The sequence below is a fragment of the Drosophila santomea genome, chromosome 3L (assembly GCF_016746245.2).
Source record: "Drosophila santomea strain STO CAGO 1482 chromosome 3L, Prin_Dsan_1.1, whole genome shotgun sequence".
Classification (NCBI taxonomy): Eukaryota; Metazoa; Arthropoda; class Insecta; order Diptera; family Drosophilidae; genus Drosophila; species Drosophila santomea.
In genome coordinates, this window is record NC_053018.2 from 17,309,546 (window position 1) to 17,337,533 (window position 27,988).

At 44.2% G+C, this 27,988-nt stretch overlaps 4 protein-coding genes across 11 annotated transcripts in view; 1 reads left to right on the forward strand and 3 right to left on the reverse strand.

Moving 5' to 3' along the window:
- Positions 1-1,528: 1,528 nt before the first annotated feature.
- Positions 1,529-2,774, forward strand: LOC120447782 (RNA polymerase II degradation factor 1). Its single transcript, XM_044005957.1, has 2 exons — positions 1,529-2,609; positions 2,668-2,774. Exons 1-2 carry the CDS (start codon positions 1,529-1,531, stop codon positions 2,772-2,774), a joined length of 1,188 nt encoding a protein of 395 aa, XP_043861892.1.
- An 806-nt stretch (positions 2,775-3,580) lies between these two features.
- LOC120449419 lies at positions 3,581-4,202 on the reverse strand. The gene has a single exon (XM_039631877.1). The coding sequence runs from the start codon at positions 4,112-4,114 to the stop codon at positions 3,581-3,583; it is 534 nt and encodes a 177-aa protein (XP_039487811.1). The 5' UTR covers positions 4,115-4,202.
- A 756-nt stretch (positions 4,203-4,958) lies between these two features.
- The window catches only part of LOC120448607 (four and a half LIM domains protein 2-like), a 57,346-nt gene continuing 34,316 nt past the window's right edge, over positions 4,959-27,988 (reverse strand). For 3 of the 8 annotated variants that reach the window (XM_039630709.2, XM_039630710.2, XM_039630711.2), the window contains 5 exons: positions 15,224-15,424; positions 14,133-14,307; positions 6,289-6,458; positions 6,040-6,226; positions 4,959-5,983 (listed from right to left, as the gene is read on the reverse strand). In XM_039630709.2, the coding sequence (XP_039486643.1) occupies positions 5,826-5,983; positions 6,040-6,226; positions 6,289-6,458; positions 14,133-14,307; positions 15,224-15,424 (891 nt within the window). In that variant the 3' untranslated portion in view covers positions 4,959-5,825. Of the gene's footprint in view, positions 5,984-6,039; positions 6,227-6,288; positions 6,459-7,579; positions 8,165-11,053; positions 11,209-14,132; positions 14,308-15,223; positions 15,425-15,942; positions 16,284-27,988 lie in introns of those variants that run through there. The other 5 variants (XM_039630712.2, XM_039630713.2, XM_039630716.2 and 2 more) reach the window with 5 other exon arrangements.
- LOC120448605 (trichohyalin-like) lies at positions 20,286-27,959 on the reverse strand. The gene is given in 4 exon segments (XM_044006012.1): positions 20,286-25,033; positions 25,219-25,281; positions 25,342-25,964; positions 25,967-27,959. Coding segments are annotated over 4 exon segments (6,408 nt in total). The 5' UTR covers positions 27,357-27,959; the 3' UTR covers positions 20,286-20,701.

Here is a 27,988-nt window from a genome sequence, read left to right on the forward strand (position 1 = left end):
GAAGACTGAAGACTGAGCCCGTTCATCGCACTGCCATTGTGTTCAGACTGACTAGTGATAATTTAGATTCTTCTCGAGCGGATTGCGGATCGTGTGGCCACAAGAGAACTCCATCTCCATCAAACTACCTGCCTAGATTTGGGAAAGTCGTGAAAGGCCATCAACTACTGAAAAGTAAGTCTGACCCTCATTTGCGTTTATGCTCGCCTTAATTCAGATAGTGTGCTTAATTCAATCTCGTTTTGCTCTGGTCTCAAATCCCTTTTATGGGGCCAAAAATTAATATGTTCATTAAGCTACTAAGTTAGAGGCTAGGTCAAGCCATAGAATCGTGAAGAGAAAGCAAATTTATCCGACTTATGGGTTAAAAAATCATTTAATATTTCTGATAGACTACAACTTTAATTGGAAGAGAACTAAGTATATAAGAATTGGATTTTAAGAATAAACAAAACATCTTATCTAGTTTCAAAATTAGGGTGAAGAAAGAAAAGAAAATCAGAATCTATAATTAGAATTAACATTTTACAGAAAAACTAATATAGTCCTTTTTTTTTAATTTCGAACGATTGGCTTCATATTGTTATCAACGAAAACTGGAATAACCAAAGACGAATTTTACTTCCTAATAAATTGAAATATTTACTTATTTAATGTATGCGGTATAATATTGTATAATCACATTTGATGTATTTTATGTATGATATAATTCCTGCGAGTTTACCAGCTTGCATCACATATTTTTTTTACCCACAAACAAAAGACTTAAGCGGCGAACTTGGCAAGCACCACACAAAGAACAACTTTAAAGGGAAGGGGACGACGAATACGAACTTGACTATCAAGTACCGATTTAAGCCATAAAGCTGCTTGCAGTCATTAGCTAGTATCTACACTAGAAGTGCTAGGCAAAGAAGTACCAATGGCCAGGCCAATCAATTGCAAACCGGTTGATAGTCCCTCGATCCATGCAAGTACGAGGAGCATCCTGTCCGACCAGGCAACATGCAATTACACACGGACACACACAGATGCGCAGAATAACGTTAAATTTAGAATGGACTTTGGTGTGGTGGTGGGAGAGGGTCTATAAATAGACCATCGGCTAGACCCGTTTGCTGCACTTGGGGTAGGAAGATAATACTATGCAGTCGGGATTCTTGAACCCTGAAATATGGTGTAAATGCAACATACATACATACACGTACTGGCATAATTATGGCCAACTAAACATACTAACGCTATGCAGACTTCCTCGGTAATAACGCATAATTAAGTACTATACTTAACTTATATGCTTACTTCAATTAGTAACATAAAAAAGTACAAGTATTCTGTACCTTGTAAATGCATAAGGCGTTAGTGTGAGTTTATATATCCAACAAATATATCTCTTAAGCCCAAGTGAAGCTCATATATGTTGAACTCACAAAAAAATCTGATTCGTTAAAATCTCTTGTTAATTACGTATTCGTTCAGTGTCAACAATTCCTTACGAGCGATTTATAATCCTTAACCACCTTGCAGAATGTTCCTCCTCGCGGCCTTTTGTCTGTCCCTGGCGGCAATTGGCGGTCAGGCCAGGCCACTGGAGCCGACGGCCCAGCACATCGTTATTGTGACTCCGCAGGCGCAGGTTCACCTGGAGCCCGCTCTCCGCTATGTCCACGGACTGTCGCCACTGGCCCGCGTGGCCACTCCGCACCACCATGAGGAGACCATTGTGTATGTGCCCGCTGGAACTGCTGCCCAGGTGGTGCCGGTGGTGGATGCCGTCGGATCTGGCCGTGCTGGCGGTGCTCCGGAGACCAAGCAGTGGGAGAACACAGGCGAGATTGCCAACCAGATCCAGCAGGTGTCCCAGCAGGGCGTCGAGATCGTAAGCGGCCAGTTGAGCGAGGCGGCAGCATCCGCAGCCTCCGCGGGAGCGGGCTTCTTCCCCTCCCTGTTCCCACCAAGTGGGTCCAAGAAGGAGGAGCAGCTGCAGGGCTTGAAGACCGAGAAGATTGAGCTGATCGAAACGCCGGCCAATACTCAGCCATTGATTGCCACCGAGGCCAGGCACTTCTACCGTCTGCCACAGGTCTATCACACACCGGTGGTGGACGTGGTGCATGGTCCCCTCTACACCTGGCCCATCTCCACCATCCGAGCACGCAGCATCCAGCAGGAACCCGAACTGGAGCTGGCATCTGCAGAAACTGCTCTGAAGCAGACCCTGAAGGCTGAACAACAGGCTGAGATCAAGCCGGAGCCGCAGGCTGAGATCAAGCCGGAACCACAGGCCTTGTTGCAGGAACAGCCTCTGCTGAAGGAACAGCCTCTCCTGAAGGAACAGCCTCTCCTGAAGGAACAGCCTCTGCTGAAGGAACAGCCCCTGCTCAAGGAACAGCCACTGCTCAAGGAACAGCCTCTGCTCAAGGAACAGCCTCTGCTCAAGGAACAGCCTCTGCTGAAGGAACAGCCTCTGCTGAAGGAACCGCTTTTGGAGCAGGCTGCTCAGGAGTTGAAGCCCACTATTCCTGATGCTAGCGGACAGAAGAGCGGCCGTCAGCTTGAAAACTCTGCCATTCAGAAGGACACCAATCTTTCCAAGGTGACAGAAAACGGTAAGTGCCTTTTATTGAAAAAACTGAAGTGGATGGACCATGTCATGTTTATTCACAGCAACCCAGGTTCTGAAGGAGGTGGATCAGCATATCAAGGCCATTCAGCCTGAGACGCCGATTAAGGGATTCCAGGCTGCCACAGATGCCATAGAGCCGCAGGCCTAGAGCCTCGGCTGGAACCAGAACTCATCTTTGAATCTCATTCATCCCTTGGGCAGCTTTGGTTCTACGACTGATTCTCATCGCTGACTCGGCGCCATGGCGACCGGGTCATGGGGTTACCCTCATCCACCATCCAACATCCAACATCCACCCACCAATCGTACATTTAATTACTAACATAGAACACACGCATCCGCCACATTTTCCATTTTCCAGACATTAATTAACAGCAGCGAAACGAGAAAGAGACATTCATTCATAATTATCATCACGAAACGTTCGTATTCATCATCATCATTACATATTCATTAACCATAACATTGAAAACGTAAAACAGAACAATAAAAAAGTGAATGTAAAATGTAGAATGCCGGGAATGGAAATTTTGTTGGGTTGGTTGTGATATGTGAGAAAGCTGTTCGAGTTTTTACGACCTTAGACAAGTTAAACAGTTTGAATATGATTCTTTCTTGTCTTGCCAATAATAATTAATTTATTTATTCAAGTACCTAACGTTAGGACACATATTTTAGCCATTGATTACGTAATGGCAATGACCCCCAAAAATTCGGCGAAATTCGCAAAGCTCCATGCGCAGACCAGCAACATAAAAATATTGCAACTATTGCACAGTTGGGTAAATGAAATCATAAAGTGCCCGATTCACAACGCTGCATACAAAGTAACGCCGAACGTGCCCTGATATTTGCAAATGAGGGTGATATATTTTCAAAAAATATTTTGAGGACGGCACTTTTATTGTCTTACAAAGCTAGGTGAATAAATAAGTTATAATAGAGTGGCTGTGACTAGTCTGTATCATCCCCCACTGTAATGTACGCATCCTGCTCTCCTACTACTATCAGTTCATCATCGTTCGCGGCTTTTATGGTGGTTATATCCGGGGAATCCTCCGCCGGCTGTGTGGTAAGTTCAATTCGCTGGAATCCACCGGGCTTGCTGGTATCCGTAAAGCGGTAGACCGAAAAATACGTTTGAATGCGCTGGATGATATTCTCCAGTAGGGGCGGAAACTTGTGCTCCACTCCATCTCCATAGATCCTTAGGTTCAATCGTGTTTCGCTACCGGTATCCGATATTTTTGAGGGATTCGCTTTAAGAGCCTGCAGTACTCCTCGCAGCATTAGCAGGTCCTGTAGATTACTGCCACTCTCATTAGGCGCCCTTCTGAGGATCAGTGATCCATTGGGCTTGAATTCCAGGTAACCGAACTTCTCCGTGTCTCCAACTTCGTTTTTGATCAGGGTCAGTGGGATGATGGCCGCCTGCGGGGCAGTGGTGAAGATCAGCCCCAATCCCAGCGTCAAGTAGATCAACTGCATAGCGGATGATCGAAATCTGGAGAAGATCCGCTCTGGCACTGGCCTGTGGGTGCACTAATTTGGGCTTCGCCTTGGCCAACGAACTTATTCCAACTGCTGCGCTTTTTCTCCGCGTTTTACCAGTTTTTGTACGCACTTTGAGTGTAACTGGGCACTGTTTGTATTTGCCTTTGTTCGGTTTGGTTAGGCGTTTGGCTTGATTTGGCTTGATTTGGCTTGGCACATGGCCAATAAGCCCAATCCCAACTTTGAGACGTGCCCTGAGCAGTCGCTGCGCTTTGGTTTTGAGTTGTTTCGGCTGTTTGAGTTACTTATTTGCATTTATTTGTCAATTTTCTGTTATATTATTTTTCAACTGGCCCCGAAAGCGATGTGTACTGCCAATATCGCAAGTCGATATTGTCATGTAGTGAAAGTGTTATATTCTCTGAAAATACATGAGAAGGGTTTAACTCACTTGTGAACGAAATGTTTGTCTTGGTTGAGAAATGTACGTATAAAGTTTATCAAATATTTAAACACTTGAAGGATATAAATTGATGGTTTCAACGAACCAGAAATAGCCGAAAATCCCTGTAGTTGATTTTGAGATTTTTGAAAATTAAATGGAAAATTAAAAGCTATACAAATTGATAATTGAAAAGCAAACTGACGTTGGAAACTTGTTAGGTCCAGCTTAAAGTGTCGTAGTCATCATTGTCGCCCGGTCTGGCAACGCTGAAATTTCAATTCTGGTCACCCCAAAAAATGTTGAAATTTCCAACATTTAATTTTTAAAGTTGAAATAACATGTACATACCTGTATGATGTTTTCCTAACTAAGCTCCTGCATAAAAACCATTTGTTTTCGTTGATAATTTATTAATTTATTTAGATTGAATTTCATTAAATAGTTAAGGACATTGATATAATGTTGTGTCGCAATTATCATTATTATTTGTGTGTGTATTTAGTGCTTTAAGTAAGCGGAGTCTCTAACATAGCTAAACGGACGAAGGGATCGTAACGAAAATAATATAAACTAAACAATTAAATTGCTAGGACTTGTGTCTGTGTGCGTGTTCCTTTTGTTGCTGTTTAATAAACATGATAATAATGTATAATGTATCAAACATAAATCGTGTGTGGTTTTTAATACAATAGAACTGTTTAGAACTGAAACCAGCGGTTAGGAAACTTTCATCGCGTTCGACTCGCTCGTCGCTTGGTTAAAACTTAAAATAAATAAATAAACATACATTTTTCAATGTGGCAACAATAGTTACAATTGGATCAGTATTTCATATTGATTTTTTTGGGTTTTTCCATTTTTTTGTTTTGTTGTTTAGTGATTTTGATTTCGTTCTGAAATGCAATTACAAATAATAAGTTTCTATACAATCTGATGTGCTGCTCTACTCGCGTGAAGATAAAGCAAAGTTACCGTAGATTTTAGCTAACTCTATCGACTTGAAGTTTACAAAATTTGATTTGCTTTTGATTTAGTAGGACTCATCATCTCCAGCTTCAGCTAATTTTCTCATATCTAATGTAAGTGTAAGGCATTATCATCTCTTGTATATCGTTTAATACATCTGCGTATATTCCTCTTTCCATCCTCTTTTCCACTTGTATCCCTCTGATTTGATCCATAATTTCGTTGAATTTGTTTATGGCTAATTTAAGCTTGCTGCTCCACAGCTCTCCCACATCCTGACTCATTGCAGATGGCTTACATCAGCTTCTGCTTGGCACAATCGGGGCACAGGATATCGGGTCCGTCGGTGATGAAGCCGCGACCCACCAGACTAGCCTTGCAGCTGGCACACACGAAGCAGTCGTGGTGCCAGTGGCGATCCTCAAACGAGATGAAGCGTGTGCCGCCAATGCCTGAAAAGAAGAAGAGTTTTCAATCAGATATACTATATATCCCATATTAAGCTCACCTGTTATGGGCTTCACACAGGCCGTGCAGCGTTTGGCAAACAGCTCGCCGAAGCACTCGGCACAGTAGGGCTTCTCGTCGCGGCTGGTGAATCGCTGGCCAGCTAGCGTGATGTTGCAGTGGGTGCAGGTGAAGCACTCGCGATGCCACGGCTCGTTCTTGTAGGTAACACCTCCCGAGGTGATGACCTGAAAGTGAAATACCAGTTGATAAGCTTGCAATGTATACCCATCATCCTTGTGCGTATTACCTTATTGCACTTGATGCAGCGCGTGGCGAACTTCTCCTCGTAGCAGCCGGCGCAGTAGATCTCCTGCTCCCGCGGGATGAAGGACTTGGTCCCGATGGCCGTCTTGCAGACGCAGCAGCAGAAGCAGTTCTCGTGCCACTGCCTGGTCTTATACTCCATCTTCTTGGTACCTAAGGTGAAGAAAACAAAGGAATAGAGCGTGTGAGGAAAAATCAATTCAAGTCGAAATCAATTTCCGCCTGCCCGAGGCCTTGAACCTTGAACTTTGGCAACCCACTAACCCAGCTAACCCGTATGCTATCAATGCAATCTGGGGAGAACTCAATTTTAAGCCAGCGACAGATTGAGGGCAGTCAATCAGTGGATGGAAGACAATCCGTTTCCAATATAGAAACAAAAGCGTTCCTTCGTTATGTCAGCCAGACATGCAACTTTTTTCCCAAAGCGAGGGGTGCCAGTCACGCCTTACCCTATTCTTCCGATTCTTCCTTTTGGGCTTTAACATTTTCACAATAATTAATGCAGAAATTACGCAAATTTTGGCTAGTCTCGAGACAAAAGCCATTCTCTGCATGATTTAGGGCTATCGCAGTATTAGTAGTCCATATAAACGCTTGAGGACTTTGCTGTCTTCTTGCTTTATTTATTGCGTGCTCGTAATGTTTCTGGCCAAAAATAATCAGACAAAAAAGAGTTGAGGCAAATGTTCCCCGCCTCGAGAAAAAAGGTCTGCTAGTGCGGGTAATTGAGTGGAAATGTTGACTATGTCGTCTGCAAATTATTCTTTCATTCGCGGTTGCCAAGCAAGACGCTTGTGAAAAGTAAGGGCAAACTGTGGAAGATTCGCTCTGGGAGTTGTGCTAAATTGTCTACGAAAATTCCAGTAAAATGTGTCATTAAATTTCACCTGACTTTAATTCTCTTCATCTACTATAATTTATTAAATAATACGAAGTACAGAAAATATAATATTACTTCATAACAGACCCAGTATTCGTGTTTTAAAATGTGTAAATAAATTATTTAAAAATCCAAATTAATAGACCCTAGATTATAACAGAACAGATAAGTTATCTGGCTTGTGTGAGAGACCCCTTAAATGGATTCATTACTCATCATCATCCATCGACGGCGATGACGCTATGGATCTCGAAACCAGCCAGTGGGCGGTTCCTTTCTTCTGGCCAATTTGAATAGTTTTCGGACAATAATATTGATAAATTATGATGTCTCATCCGTTGTTAATTAACATAAGTTCGATTTATGAGTGTGTGGACCACGGCAGTGTTACCTGCTTTGCTGGCACGAGGATCGCCGAGGCGACAATAGTCACCCAGCTGGCAATAAAAGTTCCGGTTCTCCTCCACGGCGGAGGCGTTGGGCAGGAACATGCTGAGCACGGCAATGTCCTCGTTGTTATCCTTGGCCTTCTTGATGCGCTCGGCACCAATGGTCTTGGTTTGCAGGTGAAGCCGAGACTTCATTCTCGAACTCAGTACATCCACGTCGGTCATGATCGATGGCTACCTTTGTATTTCTCGTTAGGATTAGTTCGCGAATGGAAAGTGTACCCAGCTAAATGACTTCAGTTCTGACCTGCCCCTTTCTTCTAAACGAGAACACCTCGATAAGTCACGAAAAGTGCAGTTTGGTTAATGGCATCGCTAAAGTGGGTCACTTCGAGATCGAAGACCGGCTATAAAACTCATTTAAGCTATTCCACACCAACCGGCGAAGAATGCTTATCTTGAATCGATCTCTGGACTTGGGCAGAAAACCAATTTGGCGACGCCTAGTCTCTCTCTTTTTCACCCATAGATCTGGTATGATCTGAAGGCGTTGCCTCTATGACATCATTTGCCAAATAACAAGTTTCATTTAACTTAGCGAATGCTTATAAATAAAATCCCAAGCCAAATTGGTTATAATGGAAATGAAACAACAACACCGGGCTATCATAAATCATTAAATAATTAACTTTTTGTAAATACAACAAAACCAAAATTTGTTAAATTTCGTGAACAATTTTTTCTGATTTGGCCGAAGCTTGTGCGCAAATTGAAGCAGGAAATTGTCCAAGCCAGAAACGCACAGGAAGCTCAGATGGGAATAAAACCGATTAGAGTGGAATAATAACTATTGAAACCCACACAATTGGGAATGTGTATATGGATAGCTAGGAATGTCGGAGAAATCACCAGGGGTAAAAAATGGGATAAGAATTGGGCTGATGATGTAATATTAGCGTCTGGAGAGCGAAAATATAATGATAAATACTTCTTTTTAGAAAGAGTTAAGAATTAAACAATGAATTATAATCCTATGACTTTTTTTTAACAAAAATTATGAAAATGAAGTGAACATGTCACTAGAATGTCAACATATATATTTAGTTAAAGAGTTATTCATTTCTAAGCTGTTTAAAATCGTCAAGCAAATATTTATCCATCTATTAACATGCAATCATAAACCTAGCAAAGCTACTTTTCATTCTAAGACTAAGCATCAGTATTTATTTGCTTAGGGATGTGAAACTTGTCATTTGAGATATGAAAACGAAACAGAGCTACAAGTTCGATTGCGTGTGTTGCTTTACTAAAGAAATAATAAAATAGCTTCCAATATCAACTGTCTATCTCCAATTGGTTCAAACTCAGTTGACCCCACGGTGAGTCCCATCAATATTGGGTTACCAGCCCATAACCGCAGCATTCGTATGGGTTGCTGACGCTTTTTGCGGCCAAACGGTGGGGCATAAACAACGTTTATTTATAGCGACCAGCGTCTAACATAATTATAACTAATTGTGATGGGCTGTCAGCTCCGCAAAGTCCAAAGGCATCGCCCACTGAAAGATTGGAGTCTCAACGGACGCCTACAACAAACGCTGCCGCCGCAGCAATGACGCTCGGTTTCCGAGGGTCAAGTGGAGAGGCATTGGGAAATTGAGGCATTGAGACATTGAGCCAATGATATATTGACAGGTCGCCGACTGCGAGTGCGAAGCCGCTGATTGATGACATTTGCATTGGCCCATTCAGAGTGTCGCAGCTCCGAAAATGAAAGTGGACTCGAATCGGATTCGGATTTGGATTCGGATATGTCAACCCAAGTCCAAACACCAAGCGATCCAGAAAGCGAAGCCAAAATGAAACCCTTACTTCGTGCATGGTCTGCATTTTTAATTGCAATTGGAAACCATCAACAGCGCAAGTATCGTACACGGAGAGAAATATTTGAAAGATTTTCCTATTTAATATATGCATGGACATGCTGAAGATTTGTATTCCATCTGTTTAATATTAATCAATATTACAAAGTCTTATACACTATTAAACTATATAACTCCAAGAGTTAAGAAATTGTTATTTTATAAGAAAATAAATAAACACTGAAAGACAGAAATACGATGTTGATCGAATCTTTAGATTTTGTCTTAACAATGCACTCAAATTGAACCTATGACTTCATAAGTTGATTTTTTAAATCAGAAGAATTCGTTTGCTTCTGATTACAATGAGATATTGGGTTACTTGTGATCATTATAAAAAGATATAAGAAGTATTTGTGCAATGCAAATAGCGCTGGAATATTGTATACACATTTAATTAAGTTAAAACTGTAATGAAAGAGAGTTAAAACTGTAATGAAGTAGAGTTAATTTACACGGCTTAAAGATCTTCTTTTTGAGCTGTGCATTAAAATGGGATTCATTTAGCGGCCTCCCGCAATATTTGATTTTCACTGTGAGATCTTTGACTTTGACCCGCCGCAGGGCACAAAAGCTGGCTTAAAGTCGAGATTTATTGGTCTGTTAGATTCGGAGAAAAGAGAAATTGAATTTGCTTGTTTGCGGGCCGTTGTTTTGATAAGACGAACGGATGACAACGGCTCAGTGGGATCAGCTTTGGCGGTCAAGTATGAGGGATGAGGGAGTTCATGATGGACCTTTAGATACATACATAGATAGGATCTTTAATTAGCCAGGCAATTAAGTGGACTGCCCAAGGGAATCGAGTGAATCACTAGCAGCGCAATTAACGAATTGAATTGAAAGCCATGTGGAAATAGTTTCAAGCGATTTCATTTCGATTGATATTCAATTGCAATGACAACAGTTACAGCAATAATGGAAAGAAATTCCGACTCAATTGCGTGCATATTCATATGTCTCTGTCGTTGCTTTTCATGTTTGGCTCCACATGTTTTCCCATTTCGGATCAAATTTAAATGTGGAACGCGTCGAAATGGCCATCGCTTGACACTAAATGCAGCCAAAATGGGTCCAATTTCGTTTCCGGTTTTGGTGGCACGAAATTTCTTTGGTTATTTATGAATTTGACTCGATATCGAAACCATTTTTTATGGGAATTCGTAAGTTGGGCAGAGGCGGTGCAGTGTCTAGATTTCGTTTCTGGGGTGACTTGCAGCTGCAACCTGAGGATTGTGTAATGTGTGCGGTGTGTGGTGTGTGGTGTGTGGTGTGTGGGCTGCTCGTTACGTATACGCCCAGGATGTGTGAGCGAGTGCTAAGTGAAATCTAGTGAAGGCATTAAGTATACGCAATGTGGGTCGCTAGTTGCTCGCAGTTCCCCGTGGTTGCAATTTACACACTATGAAAACAGAAGCCATTTGGGTACACTTTTCCATATTGTTTACAGGTGAATTGCTCTAAACAACAATATGTTTATAATTGGAGACGGGCACTGGTTTCTTTTACTCAGCGCCGCCGTCTCTCAACTAAAGATTTCAGATGCGGAAATACTTTTTTTGGTTCTTTATTATGTCGAGATGATCAAAGTTTATGCACCAAAATTCGCATGCAACACGTTGCTCCAAGCAAAACAAACACACGTCTACGGCGAATTAATTTTCAAGCTGATTCTTTTGTATCCGCGGCACATTCCACGCGCTTTGAAAGCCGCTTTGAGACTGAAATCCCGAGTCGAGGGCCCCAAACAAAAGCAGACGGCGGAGTTCAGAGAGAAATCCAGCTGAGAGAAACGAGTCGGAACTGAATCGAGTTGAGTGCAAAGTGAGTTGAGTGCAAATGAAAACAGTTTACTGGAGAGGCGGTACCTGTTGCATGCCGCCTTCGACAACAGATCATCTTGTTGTATCGAAACCGACAAGCTTAAATTGATGCACTGCTCAAAAAATCATCTTAATATTAGAAAATGGAAAACCTATTAAACAACTATTGTCACGATAAAAAAACATTACTAGTTTCTTCATTTAAAATTCGATCGATATGATCATTTTACAATTCATACAAGAAAATATCTGTAAGTTACTTTAAAATCAGATTTTTTCTTTCTGTGTGCCACTTGGCAAGGCAGTCGAGGTGCCATTTAGAGACTTCAATCTGCCGATCTCCGCCCGCAGTGGGTTGGGTGGGGCAATTATGAACTATTTTGAGTGAAGGAACCGAGCTGGGAGGAGGAGGAGATGGACGAACCCGCCGGCACATGGCACTTGATATAGCCTCCGTTTATGCAGATTTGCCCCGGCTATGAGTGTGGGCACCCATTATGCATTGTGGCTGGGAACATGTCAACTATTCGCAACTTGGAGTCAGACTGGTTGGTTGCATGGCCGCAACGCCCAGTGGCTTTTGGGACTTGATCGAATAGGAAATAGTTGCAGTGCTTAATCAATTCTGTCCCGATTTGGAGCGAGGGAACATTATGACCAAAGGGCGTTGCGGAATGAAGTTCAATTCGCTGGCATCGGTTTTTGATTAATTCGCTCGACTCACGGAAATGGATCGACACGCGTTGGATGATCCCATCGTGCGTGGGATTCCCCTCCATTTGCTACCAGCAAATCAATCAATTGAAAGTCGATAAAAAATCGAAATTCATTAGAAAAATGCGTCGGTAATTGGCTACTCAGTAATTGGATAGCAGAGAGTAGTAAATAAACTTTAGCGTGATGCAATGAAAACATGAAATGCAAAAATCGAAATTCTATGCTTGTGTAAAATAAGACAATTTTAAAACTTGACCCACAGTAGTCCTAAAATCCATATATTCCATTACTGAATATCCATTCACCCACTTTATATAATTAACTCAAAACGAAAGCTACACTCGCTTGGTGCCAAAAAGCAAATTCTATTTAATTCTTCCCGCTGATTCGCAATCTTCTGCCGCACCTCCGCCTCCAAAAGCAGCATAATAATCATTTTTCATTCTAATGATTGCGAGCCAAGGCAATTTAAAAGCCACAAATCAAGGGGAAGAAAGGAAATTAGAATCCCAAAATCTTTGGTTCGACGACGCGTGTCAGTGAGAGTAAATAAATCAAAAGATGTACAAGCATCCATTATTATTATTATCTGGTGAGTCATGGTGTGGGATTAGGTGAGCTCAATGCGGATCCAAGAGATCTGGATGGGATCATGTTTTGAGTTGGTAAATAGCCGGTATTTAGTATGCACTTGATGCGGTGATTAGGTGGTGCCCAAATTGGTCACCGCACAGCAGTGTCGACTGTCAGTCCGAGATCCACCTTTGATAAACAGCAGAATCTCTCAATCCGACAGATTGGAGAGTGTGGGATGCGCTGACATTGAAATAACTTTTCGCAAGTGCAGGAAAATCAACAATATATATACATATATATAATATTATACTGTATTTACGGCTTACGTACTGGCCTGTTCTACACGTAATTGGCAACGCGTGGTTGGCAACCTTGCGTTAACGCGAAAGTGTCACGGCCCCTTTGGTGTTTTGGCCAAATTGGGAACGTGCCGAGGGGTCGGATCGGTTAAGATCGTATCGTATCGGGGTATCTGGGTATCGGGTGTTGGTGTTGGTGTTGTTGTTGTTGTTGGCTTGCTCGGAACTGATCTGCGGCATTTATCAGCCATAAATTTATCACTCGCTGACAAAGTCAATGTATTCTGACGCTGTTTGCCTTTCTGTCATATTTATTTGCGCTACAATTGAAAACGGAGCAGACACCTTGTCCGAAAAGCGGGTTGGAATGGGGCTTTTGGAGAGCGGGTTCAGGGTCTGGCGTGGGCTGCAGCAGTTTGCCCGCTTCATCAAAGACTCCGAGTCTGCGGACAGGTGACAATGAACTTGCAGTTGAGACATCAACGCACTTACGTAAGCGCTCGTATCTTTGCATCTCGAAACTGGACGCACTCGAGTGTGGCAAGTTCGTTGCTTGGAATGCAAGGCGTGCGAATCATTTTGGGTGGACCACTTTTGGGAAATAAGTCAGCGGCTAATGTTTTGATTGTTCAGGTAAATAATCCTTACTTAAATGTAATTTAAAGCTTTTTAATGCCTTGTCAATGTTCAAGACGTAAAGAGAGTTACATTTTAATAGCCACTGATTTTAATGCCTTCCAACTGGTTTTTAAGTTCATTGCTCCTTCAAAACGCTTAAAATTTGGTTTATTTTTGACTAGTTGACCTTTGCTGGCTTAAGAATTAAGTTTAGGCCATAATAAAAATGTTTTATATACGTTTAGATTTATGACACATACGTGCAATGATCGTAAGCCTAGTTTGGCTAACAAATGTCCAGCGTACGGCAATCAATTTCCTGCGTTCGTATTATAAATTGATCAAGTGCTTGAGATATGTCATGGATACGGAAAACCTGTGCCCATCCAGCTGTGCCGAACCAGTTTCTGGACCAGTGCGGCTCCTGGTAAACTTAATTTTGCGGTAACAATTAGCCATCCCTAACGGTAGCTGAAGAACTGTAATTCCGAGATTCTCTTGGCAAACATTCCACTGTAGTGGAATATAGTGCTGCCATTACGCAGTTCCCGCCCGCAAGTATGCCACAATTTTCACCCAGTTTCCCCAGAATTCGCTTACCTGCGCGGAAAACTTCGCCGCAGCCATCGCAACGGGACGCGAACTGGGCATCGTAGCAGTTTCCACAGTAGATCTTATCCGCCTTGGCGCCAAACTGCTTGTCCACCAGCGACAGGTGGCACTTGAAGCACAGGAAGCAGGCCTCGTGCCAGTGCTTGTCTTTGTAGGACAGATCCTGCGAGGGAAGGATAACAAGAAGATCAGATAGGATTTTTACTCTGAGGTGTTTTCTCAACAGCAGAACAGAATTTGAATTTGAAATCTTTTTGGATAGCTTGTATGGATTACTTTTAAAGATAACTGTGGACCGTAATATTATTTTTCAAATGATTCATTTGACTACAACATTATCTTTTTTCGTTATAAGTACAAAATGGTTTAATAACTAAAATTGTTCTATGTTCTATTTAGAATGTAAAATATGGCTGTCTCATTTGAATGATGGGCTTTTAGCCAAGCGAAATAAATTACCTAGAATTATAATTTATGTTTGCAGACATATTAATTGCCCTTATATCAAATATATTTTTCAAACTGCACAGACCATGAAAAATTATTTACGCAATGAATCCCTTAAATAAATTCGGAATTTAAACAAACCTTGCTCTCATATTCACAAAACAAATTCAACGTAAACTATTGCATTTCTTCTCGTGTTGCGGTTGTCATTCTAATTTTAACGCGATAATTCAAACAAATTATGGCTAGAACCGACACAATAAAAACGCGATGATAATAAAACGGGCATAAAGTTCACAGCGCACACATAAAAACCACATTAAAAATCAATTTTTCGGAGTAAATTTTGTAATCTGAAGTATTTGGAGCGATTTAAAAAATATTTATCGATTCCATTTCTTTTCGGCTTTATGAGCTGCAATCCGAACTGGATTTCATAACTTGGCATAAGTGCGCTTCATAAATCGCGTCTGTAAGTCCGTCTGCCTGCGTTTCTGTGCTACTTAATGGTTATTAAATGTTTCCACTACCCACATATGGCCATAAATTCGGTTTACGAACAGTTTGTTGGCCCCGATCCCCATTATCCAATATCCAATAGCCATTATCCATATCGGAATACATTCACGTACCTTGGAGTCGATGCCAATGATCTTGTTGCACTCCTCGCACGTATTGGCGAACACGTTCTCGTAGCACTTGATGCAGTACGGATGGTCGTCCCGGATGACGTAACGCTGTCCGGTGAGGCTCTCGTCGCACTGCCAGCAGCAGAAGTGTCCGGAGTGCCAGTCCTTGTCCATGGCTTTTGTGTACTCGCCACTGAAAATCAACTGCAAGCACACACAGAGATCGGGGATATATAGATATAGATATATAGATTCACGGCACAATGGGGCATAAACAAAACAGTGGGTATAAGTTATCACATAGATTGTGTGTTTTGGAATAGTTCTGTATTCTGTATAGTTTGCGTTTTGTGCAGTGTAGTTTTGGGGTGTTACTTGGCAGTTTGACTTTGTGGCGCTGGCTTGTGGATTGGTGGTGGGTGTGCTTAGATAGACTTGTTGGATACCTTTTAGTAAACGTATTTGCCGAGGAAAGTAGAGTAGTAACGTGTGTCGTTTTGTAAAAGTTCGATATGCAAGAGTTTTCATTGGTTTGTATATTGATATATTTGGAATCTTTTTGATTGGAATGTGCAAATGTTTTTTGTACAAACAAAGTATTGGGATGATCGGACAAAGAGCACAATTGAGCAGAATTATTGAATGATTACAGAATTACGGAAGACTTTCGTTACGAACTGCCACAAAACTGTGCTGGGACACACATGACACAGGTCACCTACCCCCTTTCCTCGATGGTGGCGTCCACCTCGACCTCGCTGATCTGGACCTCGGATTCGCGCCGCTTCGACGACTTCTTGACCTTTTTCGTGGTCTTCTTCACTTCCGTTTGCACCGTTTGCATAATTTCCACGTCCGCCATCGCGCCCGCTGTCTCGCTCGCTCTAATGACCGACTGAACTTTCTATAATTATTGTATCTTGTGGATTTGTGTCTGGCTGCGTTGTATCTGCGTGTGCTGTATCTGTATCGTTGTGTTAGTTTTTGTTTTTGTGTATCGTTTCGATCGATTTCGGAGGTCCAGCACGGTATGAACTTTGCCGAGTCGGGATCTCAACTGGCGCAGCGGTTTCCGAAAATGTTTTTCAAAACGCCTGCTGCACCGCTTTCAGTCCGCTCTGTATCTAGTTTCGCCACCGCCAAGTGTAAAAATAAAATCTCGGAGAGCCAACTGGGCGCAGAGGAGAGAGAACTACAGATCTTTGGTAGGAAATCTCTATAGAGATTTATTTTGCGGAGCGGCTGAGACGGGCGGCTGAATTATTGCGGTAGACAATGTAAATATCGCCAATAATTAACGGCATTATTGAATTTGCAATGCAATTGGGTAATTTCCTCAGCGATTTCGGCCAATTTGCATGCAGTATTTCGTTCGCGCTTGCCGCTAAAAATACTAAATGAAAAATCGAACGCATTTCAGGTGCCAAAAGTTGTGGGCGTTCGCCCCACCTGCCGGCGGTCAAAGGGGTGTGGCATGCCATCAACCCCCCACTCCCCCGCACACTCAAAAAACCCCCCTTAAAAATCGCATGTCAGAGTTTTGAAAAATTTTCAATTTTTCACCAAACGAAATGTAGTGTGTGGCTCTTGTTGTTGCTGGCGCTTGTGCACACGACACACAAGCAGCACACCCAAACACTCGCGCGAATGGAAAATCGAGGAAAATTCTCTCGCTTCCCACACTGCACTACACACGACACGATCGCCATCGCCATCTAGTGGAGCATAAATCGCTTTTCCCTTGGATCGGTTCGAAAAACGATGATCTGCGTCTGGCATTTTGGCTTATCGCACTCCAGCGGTATTTTTGAATTTTCCAATAGATGCCCTAATTGATCTCCAGCCCATACATTATCGAAATTGTATTAGTATATGGAATTTATTTTCGCATTCCGCAGTTTCTTGATTCTCTTGCATTACAGCATTTGGCATACAGACAACATTGAGATGCCAGCGGGCAAAATGTTTATTGAATTGAAATGAACCAACAGGTGTGCCGGCAAATTGGAAAAATAATCTCAACTTAATGTAAGAATAAAATCCGAAATTCAGAAATACCATAAATAGAATGCGTTAATTTAAGTTCATTTTAATTTTGTGAATTTATGTTTGTTATGTTCTCCTAGTTGTATTTTCATAAACGAATTTGTTTATTTTATGATTTGTAGCGGGCGTTCATCAAGGGCAAGTTAATAATTATTGGAAAATTTCGGTGATCTTATGCATTAGAAGAATCCATCAACATTTATCAGTTGCTTGCTCTATTAGAAGAACACTTATTCACCATGACCTCATCAGGTCCTAGATCACTTCTTACATTTTCTGGCACATGAAAATATTTCCCCCAATTAATAACCGATGTTTATTAAACAGCAGAACAAATTTCCATTAGACAAATTGACACGACACCAAAGGGCAGCCGTCCAAGGTAAATTTGCGCGAAGCAGCAAGTACAAATGGCCAATGGGACGAAAGAATGTTCTAGTGACAGTTCAGTGGTAGAAAGCTATTAACAAGGCCGTCTAAACCAGATCAGAATGATTAATAAACAAAATCAACAACTCGTAAAATATTCTGGCTAGAGGGAAAACCTCAAAAAAACGTACATTGTTTAAGAATCTAAATGCTGATGTAAACTGATTCACAGCTGAGATGGGAAATTTATGGCTCGAATGATGATGATGTGGCCAGTGACGTGGGAACTGCCAAAATTAAAGGGGTATTAAGCATATAAACCACAAGGGAGAATTTCAATAAAATCATTGAGTTCTAGAATTATTTGGAAATTTACATAAGCAAAAATCATAAGCAGTAAATAATGTTTAGAATAACAAAAGCACGTTGTAAAATAAATGATGTAAAATAATCATAATAATACGATAATAATAATCTATAAATCATTGGCTGAATATGTTACTTAAGTGCACTTGAATTGAATTGAAGTGGAAATACATAAGTACGCTTCCGGCTCGACTTCTTTGTCCGAATAAAGTTTCGCTGGCCATGCTCCTATCTATCATATACAGTATGCTATATGTTCGTGCTGGGCTATATGCACATACTTATAAAATAATGCATCGCATGTGTATATTAGTTGTTGCTATTTTCGCCGCAGACACGAGCAACAACAACTGCAATGGAGCCGAGTGAAATGCAATCTGCAAGTTGGTCTAAAAATAAGCCGCATCTCGCGAATCTTTGATAAAAAGTTTTTGCGTGATGTGACCGCTGTCCCCTCCCTTGGATCCTCATTACGATTATTTGGCATTTTTCACGCAGGCGTTAAAGCGTTAATTGGGTCATAAATTGAGGCAAACACATATAGACAGTATAGGCAGTATATTCCAGCGTATTTTTATATTTTTCATTTCAGGCGCATTGAGCGAAAATTCAAAGCGAATTGGGAAACTTTCCCGAGACAAGAAGCCTATTCTGTGTGTAAGTTATTCAATGGAGGATGTCTATAAGTTCAAGTTTAAGAACAGCTGCGATTTTAATTTGGCACATTTTTAATATGTCTTTCTTTTCGTCGATGCATATCAAATGATATCATGTTTTTTGGAAAATTATTGATGCTCAGATGACTCTCTAATACGTATTTTCGAAATGCAAAAACAAACGTATGGCGGTGTGCAAAAAAAGGTGTTTCTTTTAACTGACACTGAATATGAAAAATTCATTTACCAGCTGAACGCACAAAATTCAAGTGAATTTTTTAGAAAATGATTTAAGGCAATTTTCCGCGAGCAGTGCAAATACTATATACACATGTACTTTGGGGGGAAATTAAAAAAAAATGAAAGAAAATATAACCGCAGGCTTTTAAGTGCGCCCCGCAAGAAAAATGAATTCATGTCAAAGACAAAACTATTGAATAAGACTTTTTGGCAACGTTTTGGCCGTGTTTGCTTGGATGTGGCTCTAACGCAAGTTCGGGGAGATACATTTATTTGGCGTACAAATGCATTACGTAATGAGTTTTACAGAAATAAATTCCAAATGGCCCGTTTCCCCGTGCAAGAATGGAGAACAAAGCCAAGTGAGCTGCGTAAACAAATCACTCGAGTGACACACTTTCCTGTTGGCCTGTCATAAATATTTTGGGAATTTTTCATTTTCAATTTCCCCTCTTGCGGCCTGACAGTCGTTGAGATAATTTGTTATCTCCGCGAACCTTTGTCGCCTTTCTGTGGCTGACTTCTGCTTAATTTGACTAAGGATATGACATATGAAACTTGACAGCGGCAGCTCGCCAAAAAAAACACGAGTGCGAAAAGTGCAAAAATATTGTTTTCCCTAATCTGACATAAACAAAACGATCTGAATGAATGAAATGCAAAAGTTGGACATTCAGATTAGCATACTTTTGGGATAAAACTAAATACATTCTGACGATAAAAGTGGGAATTGTTTAAATTTAGTTTCATTATTGAAAGTACACTTTTGTTTTGGCCGCACTTGTACGCCTCTTAGTCAAACATGCGTTTTTAATTAGAAAGTTGACATAATTTTGTTTCAAAGCGAGAACAACAGATGTCCCCATATTTTCATTGACAAATTCTAGACAAACATAAAGCCACTTGGCCCTGACCTTAGTCCCATCATTCAGACATAAGACCCAAGAAAAGCAAGTGTGTGAGCCCAAGAACTATACACATAACTCATGCTCGTGACAGATTGTTTTGGTTTCGTTTATAGGCGTAATGACGAGAGCATTAAAATCGAGTAAGTCTGTATGGTGGACATTTCCCATGTGGACTTAAATGTTGGCTCATTCGTATTAGCCGAGTGTCAAGCGATGACATCATGGGAAAATGCAAATTTGACCACAAATATATTGTTCAGAATAATATGGGTAATTGTGGGAAGATTTATGGTCCCTCTTCTGAGGCACTTGCACTTGGTGGCCCATTGATGGGTGACACCGCTGCCTCGAGCCTCGGCATGAATGATCTCAATGCCCGAGTATTTCGAGGACCGGTGCAGAATTGGCACAAACCGCAGATGCGAATTTCGGTGGGGTGTATGGCTATTAATAGCAACCAGAGTACAACGAAATGGTTTCTTCATTTATTCAGTTGGCTTTTATTCTCGTCATTTTTATAAAGACAAAATTGTTAAGCAAACTAACAGCTATGTTATGGTAAATATTCCTTCAATCGTTCGTTTTTTCTTTTTTTGGGTTCAAGGTTTTCTGTGTCGTTAGTATAATACATGGTTTATACAGATCGGAATCTCTGGGATCCCTCAGTCAGAGGAGCGGATGCTGGATGCTGGATGCTGGATTCTGGATACTGAATCTTTAACTGGGACTGAATTCGTGTACAGCGTGCTCGGTTTTGGATGTGGCTTGGACTGGATTGTGCTGGGCTGTGCTTGGCTTGACTTGGCTTATGATCATGTCTATAAGAAACAGATAGAGAGTAAATCAAATGGGTGATAGAGTGTGAAGGTACAAGTTTAGTTTGCAAACCAAGCGATCTAGAAGAGCGGATAGAAATTGGCATCTTTGAGTATATCGAAGGTGTCCACAACGGATCGCGCTGGTACCACTGCAGCCACCGTAGTTGAGGTCGAGGAATGCGATCCACCAATCTCCTCGATCGATGATGCTGGGGTTATGCAGACACTGTGTCCAGTGCTAATGGTGGAAAGTAGGTTCTGCTGCGTGGATTCTGGGCTCAAATTTGTGGACACCGAAACGGGGGCGATCTCCGCCAGAGCAGCAGCTAGTGCCAGATCCAAATGGGAGTCCTCAGAGGCCTGGATCTGGGTGCCTTCTTTGGCTTCCTCCTTGCATTCCTTTGTTGAGGTCTTCTTGCGTTTTTTAGTCCTCTTCTTGGCGGACTGCTCTTCCTCTCTTTCCTGTGGCTCGAGTTCAGCTATGCCCTCCAAGGATTCACCCACAAAGGCAAGACTGCTCCTAGGTGAAAAGAGTCCTGATCCTCCATTGGCCTCTTCGTTGGTCAAGCTACTTCTTGAGCTTCGCCTCGAGCGTGTTTTCCTCTTTGGCGGATCCGCTGCCTCCTGGTCATCACTGCGTCCAGTGAAGCCCATTTGAGTGTCCGAGTCATTATCATCCCTTAGCTCCTCTTCGGTTTTAGATCCTTTGCGCAGCTTCTTCTTGCTCTTTTTCTTTTTGGGCTTCTCGGCTGGCAGGTCTTCCAATGGAGCCACTGCTGCTGGTTGCTCCTCGTGTGCTTCCTCCTCCTGTGGAAGTTCTTCAGGAACATCTGGTAAAATTTCTCGAACAGGACTGCGACTGAAGAGGGTGATACTCTCTCCACCCAGACTGATCCTGCGGTTTTCCAATAGCTCTCCTTGTTCGTCAAGTCCGTTTTCTTCATTACAATACAATGGTTGCTCCGGATCTTCACCATGTTCTTCTTGTTCTTGATCTTGCCATCCGAATTCCTCCTCAAATTGGTCTCTGGCTTCTTGTTCTTCTTCCTCCTCTGTCTTTAATTGGTCACTCCTTTCCCCTTCTTCATTGTCGTCCAGTCGGAAGTTCTTGCGCCAGTTGTACTCCCTCTTGGGCTTGTAATTAAGGTCCACCTCGATGTCATCTTCCAGGTCGCCCACATCGAGTTTAGGATTGAATCCATAACGAGTACGTAACCTTGTGGATTGCCGAGCCACCACATGCGCATCACCGAGATACCGCATCTCAGAATCGCGATGTTCACTTTCTGGAATCAAGCCCAACGCGATGTCAACATCTGAGTGTCGGGTACTGGAATGCGATCTTTCCAGTTCCCTGGTCTTGGCCCACAAGGCGTATTTCTCACTTTCAGAACCGGACTTTTCCTTCTCCGACTCGCTGAGATCCGAAGGCAGTTGCTCCTGAACCATGGTCTCGTACTCCCTTAGGATTCCAGACTGCTTTCTGTTCTTAATGGCCTCATTGTAGATCTGTTCGATAAAGGAATCAGGATCGGAGTAGGGCGTCGCTCCGCCAACAGCACCATCATCAAAACCATAGTCAAGGAAATCCTCCACATCATCTACCTCTTCCCAATCCTGAGCTCCCCGATTTTCATAGCGATCTGCATTCCTTTCTGCCTCCTCACATTCGGAAGTGTCATGGTGGGATTCATCGGTGGGCTGGGTGCGTTCGTTGTTATCCGAGATTCCCTCGTCCAACTCAAACTCGAACTCATCTTCGTCATCGATTTCCACCACCGTCTGTCGTGTGTCCTCGCTGTCATTCGAGCTGCTCCTGTCCTGATCCAAGTGCTCATGGTCTCCCACTATGTCATAGCTGTAGATGGCATTGGTGGAATCGAACTCAGCAGCTTCCGCCTCTGCAGCCAACACTGCTCTTGCCCAGGAGTCCTCATCTCTTACTGGGCTTTTTGAGTCAGAAAAATCCTTAGGTTCCTGGATGTAAAAGTCTTCTTTTAACCAAGTCCTTGTTCCTGTCAGAGTTCGCACCTCGATTTGTGAGATGTAAACGTAGTCATCGCTGGGATACTCCTCGACGGGCTGTTCCTGGGCAAGTGAATAGCGACGGAAGTGATGGTATTCATCCGGTTCCATGTCACCCATCAAAGCCGAGTCCGAGGCCCTCCGCTCGCTGTCCAAGAAGTCGGCATTCAGGTGCCGCGAGAAATTCTCGAAATTAATGCTCGAGGCGGCTAACCTATCTAGTAACTGATCCTGCAGCTCCCTCTTAGCCGACTCCGCTTCGATGTCCCTCAACTGGGTGAGGCTATCTTCTCTCAAGGGCGAGCGGCTCTGGCTACGCGATCGCTGGAACTCGGCCGTACGATGACGCAGGTCGTCCAGCTGGGCGGCAGTTATATCCTCGAATTCGCCAGTTCTCTCCTCGGAGTAGGTCTTGGGCTTGGCTCCCAGGCGACTTTCGGTCAGAGAGTCTAGGATGGCTGCTTGAAGCTCCCTTTGAGCTGCAGCCTGTTCTCGAGCGTAATCCATGCTTATTCCTGGAGACGGGCTTCGGGATCTCTGAAATTGGGCTGCCTCTCGGCGTAGCTCCTTAAATTGATCGCTGCCTAGGTCCAAGGACTCGCCCACGTAGGTGGAGCGTTTGAAGCCGCTGGCAATGAGTTCGTCCTGCAGATCCCGCGCCACCTCAGAAACCGTGCGGTCCAAGTCAGGATTCTCACGTGTCATCTCAACCACTCTCTCTAACTCCGAATTAGTGGGGCTGAGCACGCGAAGCTCTATTTCCTCATTGGCATTGTGTAGCTTCTCCAGGGCATCCATATCGACCGCCCGCTGCTTTGCACCCACCGCCAGGACACTTTCCAACTCCTCGCTATTTTTGCGCAGTGTGCGCAACTCACTGCCCTCCAGGTTGAGCATCAAGTGGAAATCATCTTGCCCTTTTTCTTGCGACTGTGACCGTGAGCGAGATGGGGACAAGGATCGCATGTCGCGACTTTCACCAACGTGTTCTTCCTTCTCTTGAACATATTCATAGACGTACTCCACGGTCATGCGAGTTTCTGGCTCCGGGGTCCGTGCTCTTTCCTGGAGCACCTCAAAGAATTGATCATTCTGAGCAATCAGCCTCTCGCGACGCTTCTGCACACTCTGCTCCAAATTAGCAACTGTTGGAAGTGGCGAACGCGAGCGGGATCGGGAATGGGATCGCACTCGATTCAGACGAAGTTGCTCGAAAAGTCTAGCCATGCTCTCTGGTGTATCCTCAGGTTCTGCTTCGGCGTGGGAAGCAGTTTCCTCCGGGGCTTCTACAATTTCAATGGATATAACTGGCAGAGGAAGCGGTGAAGTTGGCGGTGATACGGACTCTATGATGATCTGTGGCGAAGGCATTTGTTCGTGCAGTTTCTCGAAGATTTCGTCGTTGTGTTGAATGCGTTTCAGTCTACGACTTTCCAAGCTCTTTTCTATATTACCCGCTGTGGGCAGAGGAGACCGGGAACGAGATCGGGATCTTGACCTGGCATTCCTTTCGGCTCTTAAAGTCTCTACAAAAAGTCGCATTTCTTCAGGTGTAGTTTCCTCATCCTTCATGGGCTCGTCGGCCATTTCATTAATCTCAATCACAGGCTGTGGCAGGGTGACCTCCAGAGCTGGGCTTAATCTACCATTGCCATTAGTCTCGATTTCCATAGAATCTTCTGATTCGGCAATTTCATCGTTCTGTTTGATCAATCGCTCTCTGCGCTTATGAATGCTCTCATCTAGGTTCTCTGAGGTGGGAAGTGGTGAACGGGAGCGGGATCTGGAATGAATCCGTCCGACAGAAGACTCCCGTCCCCTTTCTTCCAGTACAGTACCAAGTGAAGAGCTTTCGAGGGGTTCGTGCACCAGTGGTAGTATGGATTTATCATTCTTGGCATCATCGGCTACAGTTTGCACTTGAAGTTGGTCATTCGAGGGTTCAGTTTCATTCAAGTTCGATTCCAGAAGCTGAAGCACAGACTCGCAGTTTAGTTCTCCCGCCACTACACCCTCCTGAGTGTCGTCGAAGACCTCCAGCGATCGCTCCGCGTCCACATCCATCAAATTGGCCACATTCTTGGGAGCTGGTGAGGGATTGCGCGATGCCGAACGGGATCTCGATGGGTTTACAGATGCGGTAAAGTCGTAGAAGTCGCTGAGTCCCTCCATGAGCAATCCGTACTGATCCCGCCAAGGAGCCGTATCCGGCTGATGGACATTGATGGATGGTGCTGCTTGCGCTGACTGCTGTTGCAGTGACTGTTGCTCCTGGCTGGCGGACCAGCGCTCCGGGTAATGCTCCATTTCATCCATACGTGGACTGCGTCGCAAGCCAGGTGAACCGCCCCTTGATTGCTCCTCTGCTGCGGTAGAGGTTTGCAGCTTTTTGGGGGAAGGTGAAGCGGGAAAGCAAGCGGAAAGTGGGTGCGGTAGCAATATGAAAAGCAAAGAGGTAAAGCAGTTAGGGCAGTTAGTTATGCGGCAGTGGTGTCTGCGGTTGGTGGATCAGGTTGTGGTCGGAATTAGTGGGTGAGAAGTGGTGCTAGGTGTCTGTCCTACGCACTTACATTGGATTTGTTGCTGTCGCTGGTCTCCACTGCTTGCTGGTTGTTCTGCTCCGTTTCTTTGTCCTAACGCACACATAATAAACCATTGATAATGATCCTTTGCTCGTAGATTCAATTACTCACCACCTGCTCCTTGGAAAGTTGGTGTTTTAGGGCAGCCACTGCCTGTTCGTTTTGTGCCTCAGTGGCCTCTTCAAAGGAGGACGACTTCGGCTCATTGGTGGCCTCATCCTCCACATCCTCTCCCCTCGAGGGTCTCTCCAGCTCGATTTCCTCCTCGTCTATGGAAAGCGCTTTCTCCCGCTTCCAAAACTCGGTATCCTTGTAGTGCTCCGGCACAACCTCACCCCACGGATTTGTGCTCTCCTCGCCGAGCATCTCTAAGGATGTGGTCGAGTCAGCCGTTGGTCTTACATCCTTTGCTGGACTCCTCTTGTGACGTCGGTGGGATTTAACCTTCAGGGTGGGTTCACTCGTATACTTGATGGGGTTGTAGTCCTCCCGGTTGCCGTGGCGCAACTCCTCCTCCTCTAGCGAGGTGAACATCTTTAGTTCCTCGTCGCGGGAGGCGCGTGACTCCCGTGAGGAGTTCGAGCTTCCACTGGATCGTCGCTTCTTAAAGGCTCTCCTCCTGCCAGAACCGTCCTCTCGCATCAAAGGACGATTCTTGATGCCGTCTAAAGAACGCAGGTAGTCCTCAGTGTACTGCACTTCCTGTACCTGATCTTCTCCTTCAGGTTCAGGCGCTCGCACTCGATCCTGTTCACTTCATCAGAGGGTTGGGTACTAAGGGACGACTGCTGGCTGGAGAACGGAGTTCTTGGTTCAGCGGAGGATCCTTCATCTGATACGCCAGGGAAGGTGAGTGTTTTTGACTTTGCTGAGTAGGCGTCTTCAGAACCACTTCCTTGACCAAATTGAGTTTTCACTTTATGCACCATTGGTTCTTCCAGGGGCTCCTGAAACCTGGGTGGAGCAACTTTCTTGACACACGGCTCCTCCACCACGGGTTCCATGCCAGCGTACTCGTCTGCCTCCTCTTTGCTGCGGGATGCTTGAAGTTGGCGCTGCTGAAGCATCACCATCTCCTCTTCAGCCTCCAGGAAGAGTCTGGCGTTCTCCTCAATCGATCGCTGCCTCTGCTCCAGATCAGTTCTGCTGGAGATCAGGCGACGTGAATGCTCGGCGATAGCAGCATCCTCCTCCAGTTCGCTCTCGGTACCGCTTGGGCTGAGCTCTCTTTCTGCTGCCAGAAGACGCTCTACAATCTCCGCATCCCTCTGTGCTTGCTCCTCCTCTTCGGCTTGATCCCGCTCTCGCTGCAGTTCGGCTTCATAGAGACGACGTTCGGCTTCGGCTGCCTCGGCTTCAGCAAGGATTCTTTGTTGTTCGGCTTGCTCCTTTTCGGCTTCGGCCCGCTCTCTCTGACGCTCCGCCTCGATGATTCTTCTTTCACTTTCTTCCCGCTCGCGCTGCTCTTCAGCTGCCTGCAGTCTGCGCTCATTCTCTTCCCTTTCCCGTTCGGCTTCTATCAGCTTTCTTTCGTTTTCTAGGCGTTCTTTCTCCTCGATTTCGCGCTGTTTACGCTGCTTTTCTTCTGCTTCTAGCTGCCTACGTTCGGCGTCTCTTTGTTCCTGCAGTTCTTTCTCCGCCTGCTCTCTTTCGCGCTGTCTTTCGGCTTCTATGAGCTTCGCCTGCTGCTGCTCCGAATCTTCCTTCTCCCTCTGGACCCGCAGTCTTTCCTCTGCCAGTTTGGTCTCCGCCTCCGCCAGCTGACGCCTCGTATCGGCTTCGATCTGCTGTTGGCGTGCCAGTTCGGCGGCCAAGGCTTCTCTCTTATCACCAGCAGGATCCACTCGTATTCCATTGATATACTGGACACCATCCTGCATGACATTGGTTCCTGCCAGCGCTTCCTTTTCAGCCGCTTCCTTGATCTGCTTATCCAATCTCTCTCGCATTCGAGGCAATTCTTCTGCGTCGGCTGCTGCGTCTGCAGAAGAATCGCCGGGATGTTGGAAGGTCCAGTGGTAGAGATGGCGGGCCACAAAGGCGAACTCGAGGGCGCCCAGGTATCCAATTAGCAGCGAGAAAAGTAGCTCGCCGACGCCGGTTAGCGCCGTCTCCTCAGCGGCCATTGCGTAATGCCCGAAATCGAACGGAATCCGAATCCGAATCCTCCAACGTTAGCCGATTCAATGAGAGTATACTTGTATGGCGACGAGAACCGAATCGGCTAACACGTATTATATAAAATATATTCACCACGCACTCGAAAATTCACACCACTCACGTTAATGGCCAGTCGATTAGGTAATTCGAAAACTATTTATTTCACTTTCGCTCACAAATCATTGGACCAATCATTTCAATATATTCATTTATCTACGTTTTGAGACGATTTATGAGAGCGCGTAGCGCGGAGAATCGCAGATGGGCCAGGCGAAAGCGCCAGGTGGATGCAGTTGCACGGGCGGGCTCTTGTTTTCCGCTAATCGATCGTCTTGCAACTGATTAATGCCCCAGCAAGTGCCCATGGGACCCCCGATTTCTAGAGAACAAGTGAATCAGCCGCCAGGCGAGACGAGGCGAGAGAACCGCCAAGAACCGAATCCGTTCAAATGGCAAACGGCGCTAATTGACGGCCAGCGATGAGAGCAAAAGGCCTGTAGAACTGACAAGACATCGTCCACTTTGGTCGCTGGCAATTTGGCAACACAAATGTATCTGCTTCTGCTTTTGCTTCTGCTTTGGTCCGCTGCCGCTGTTG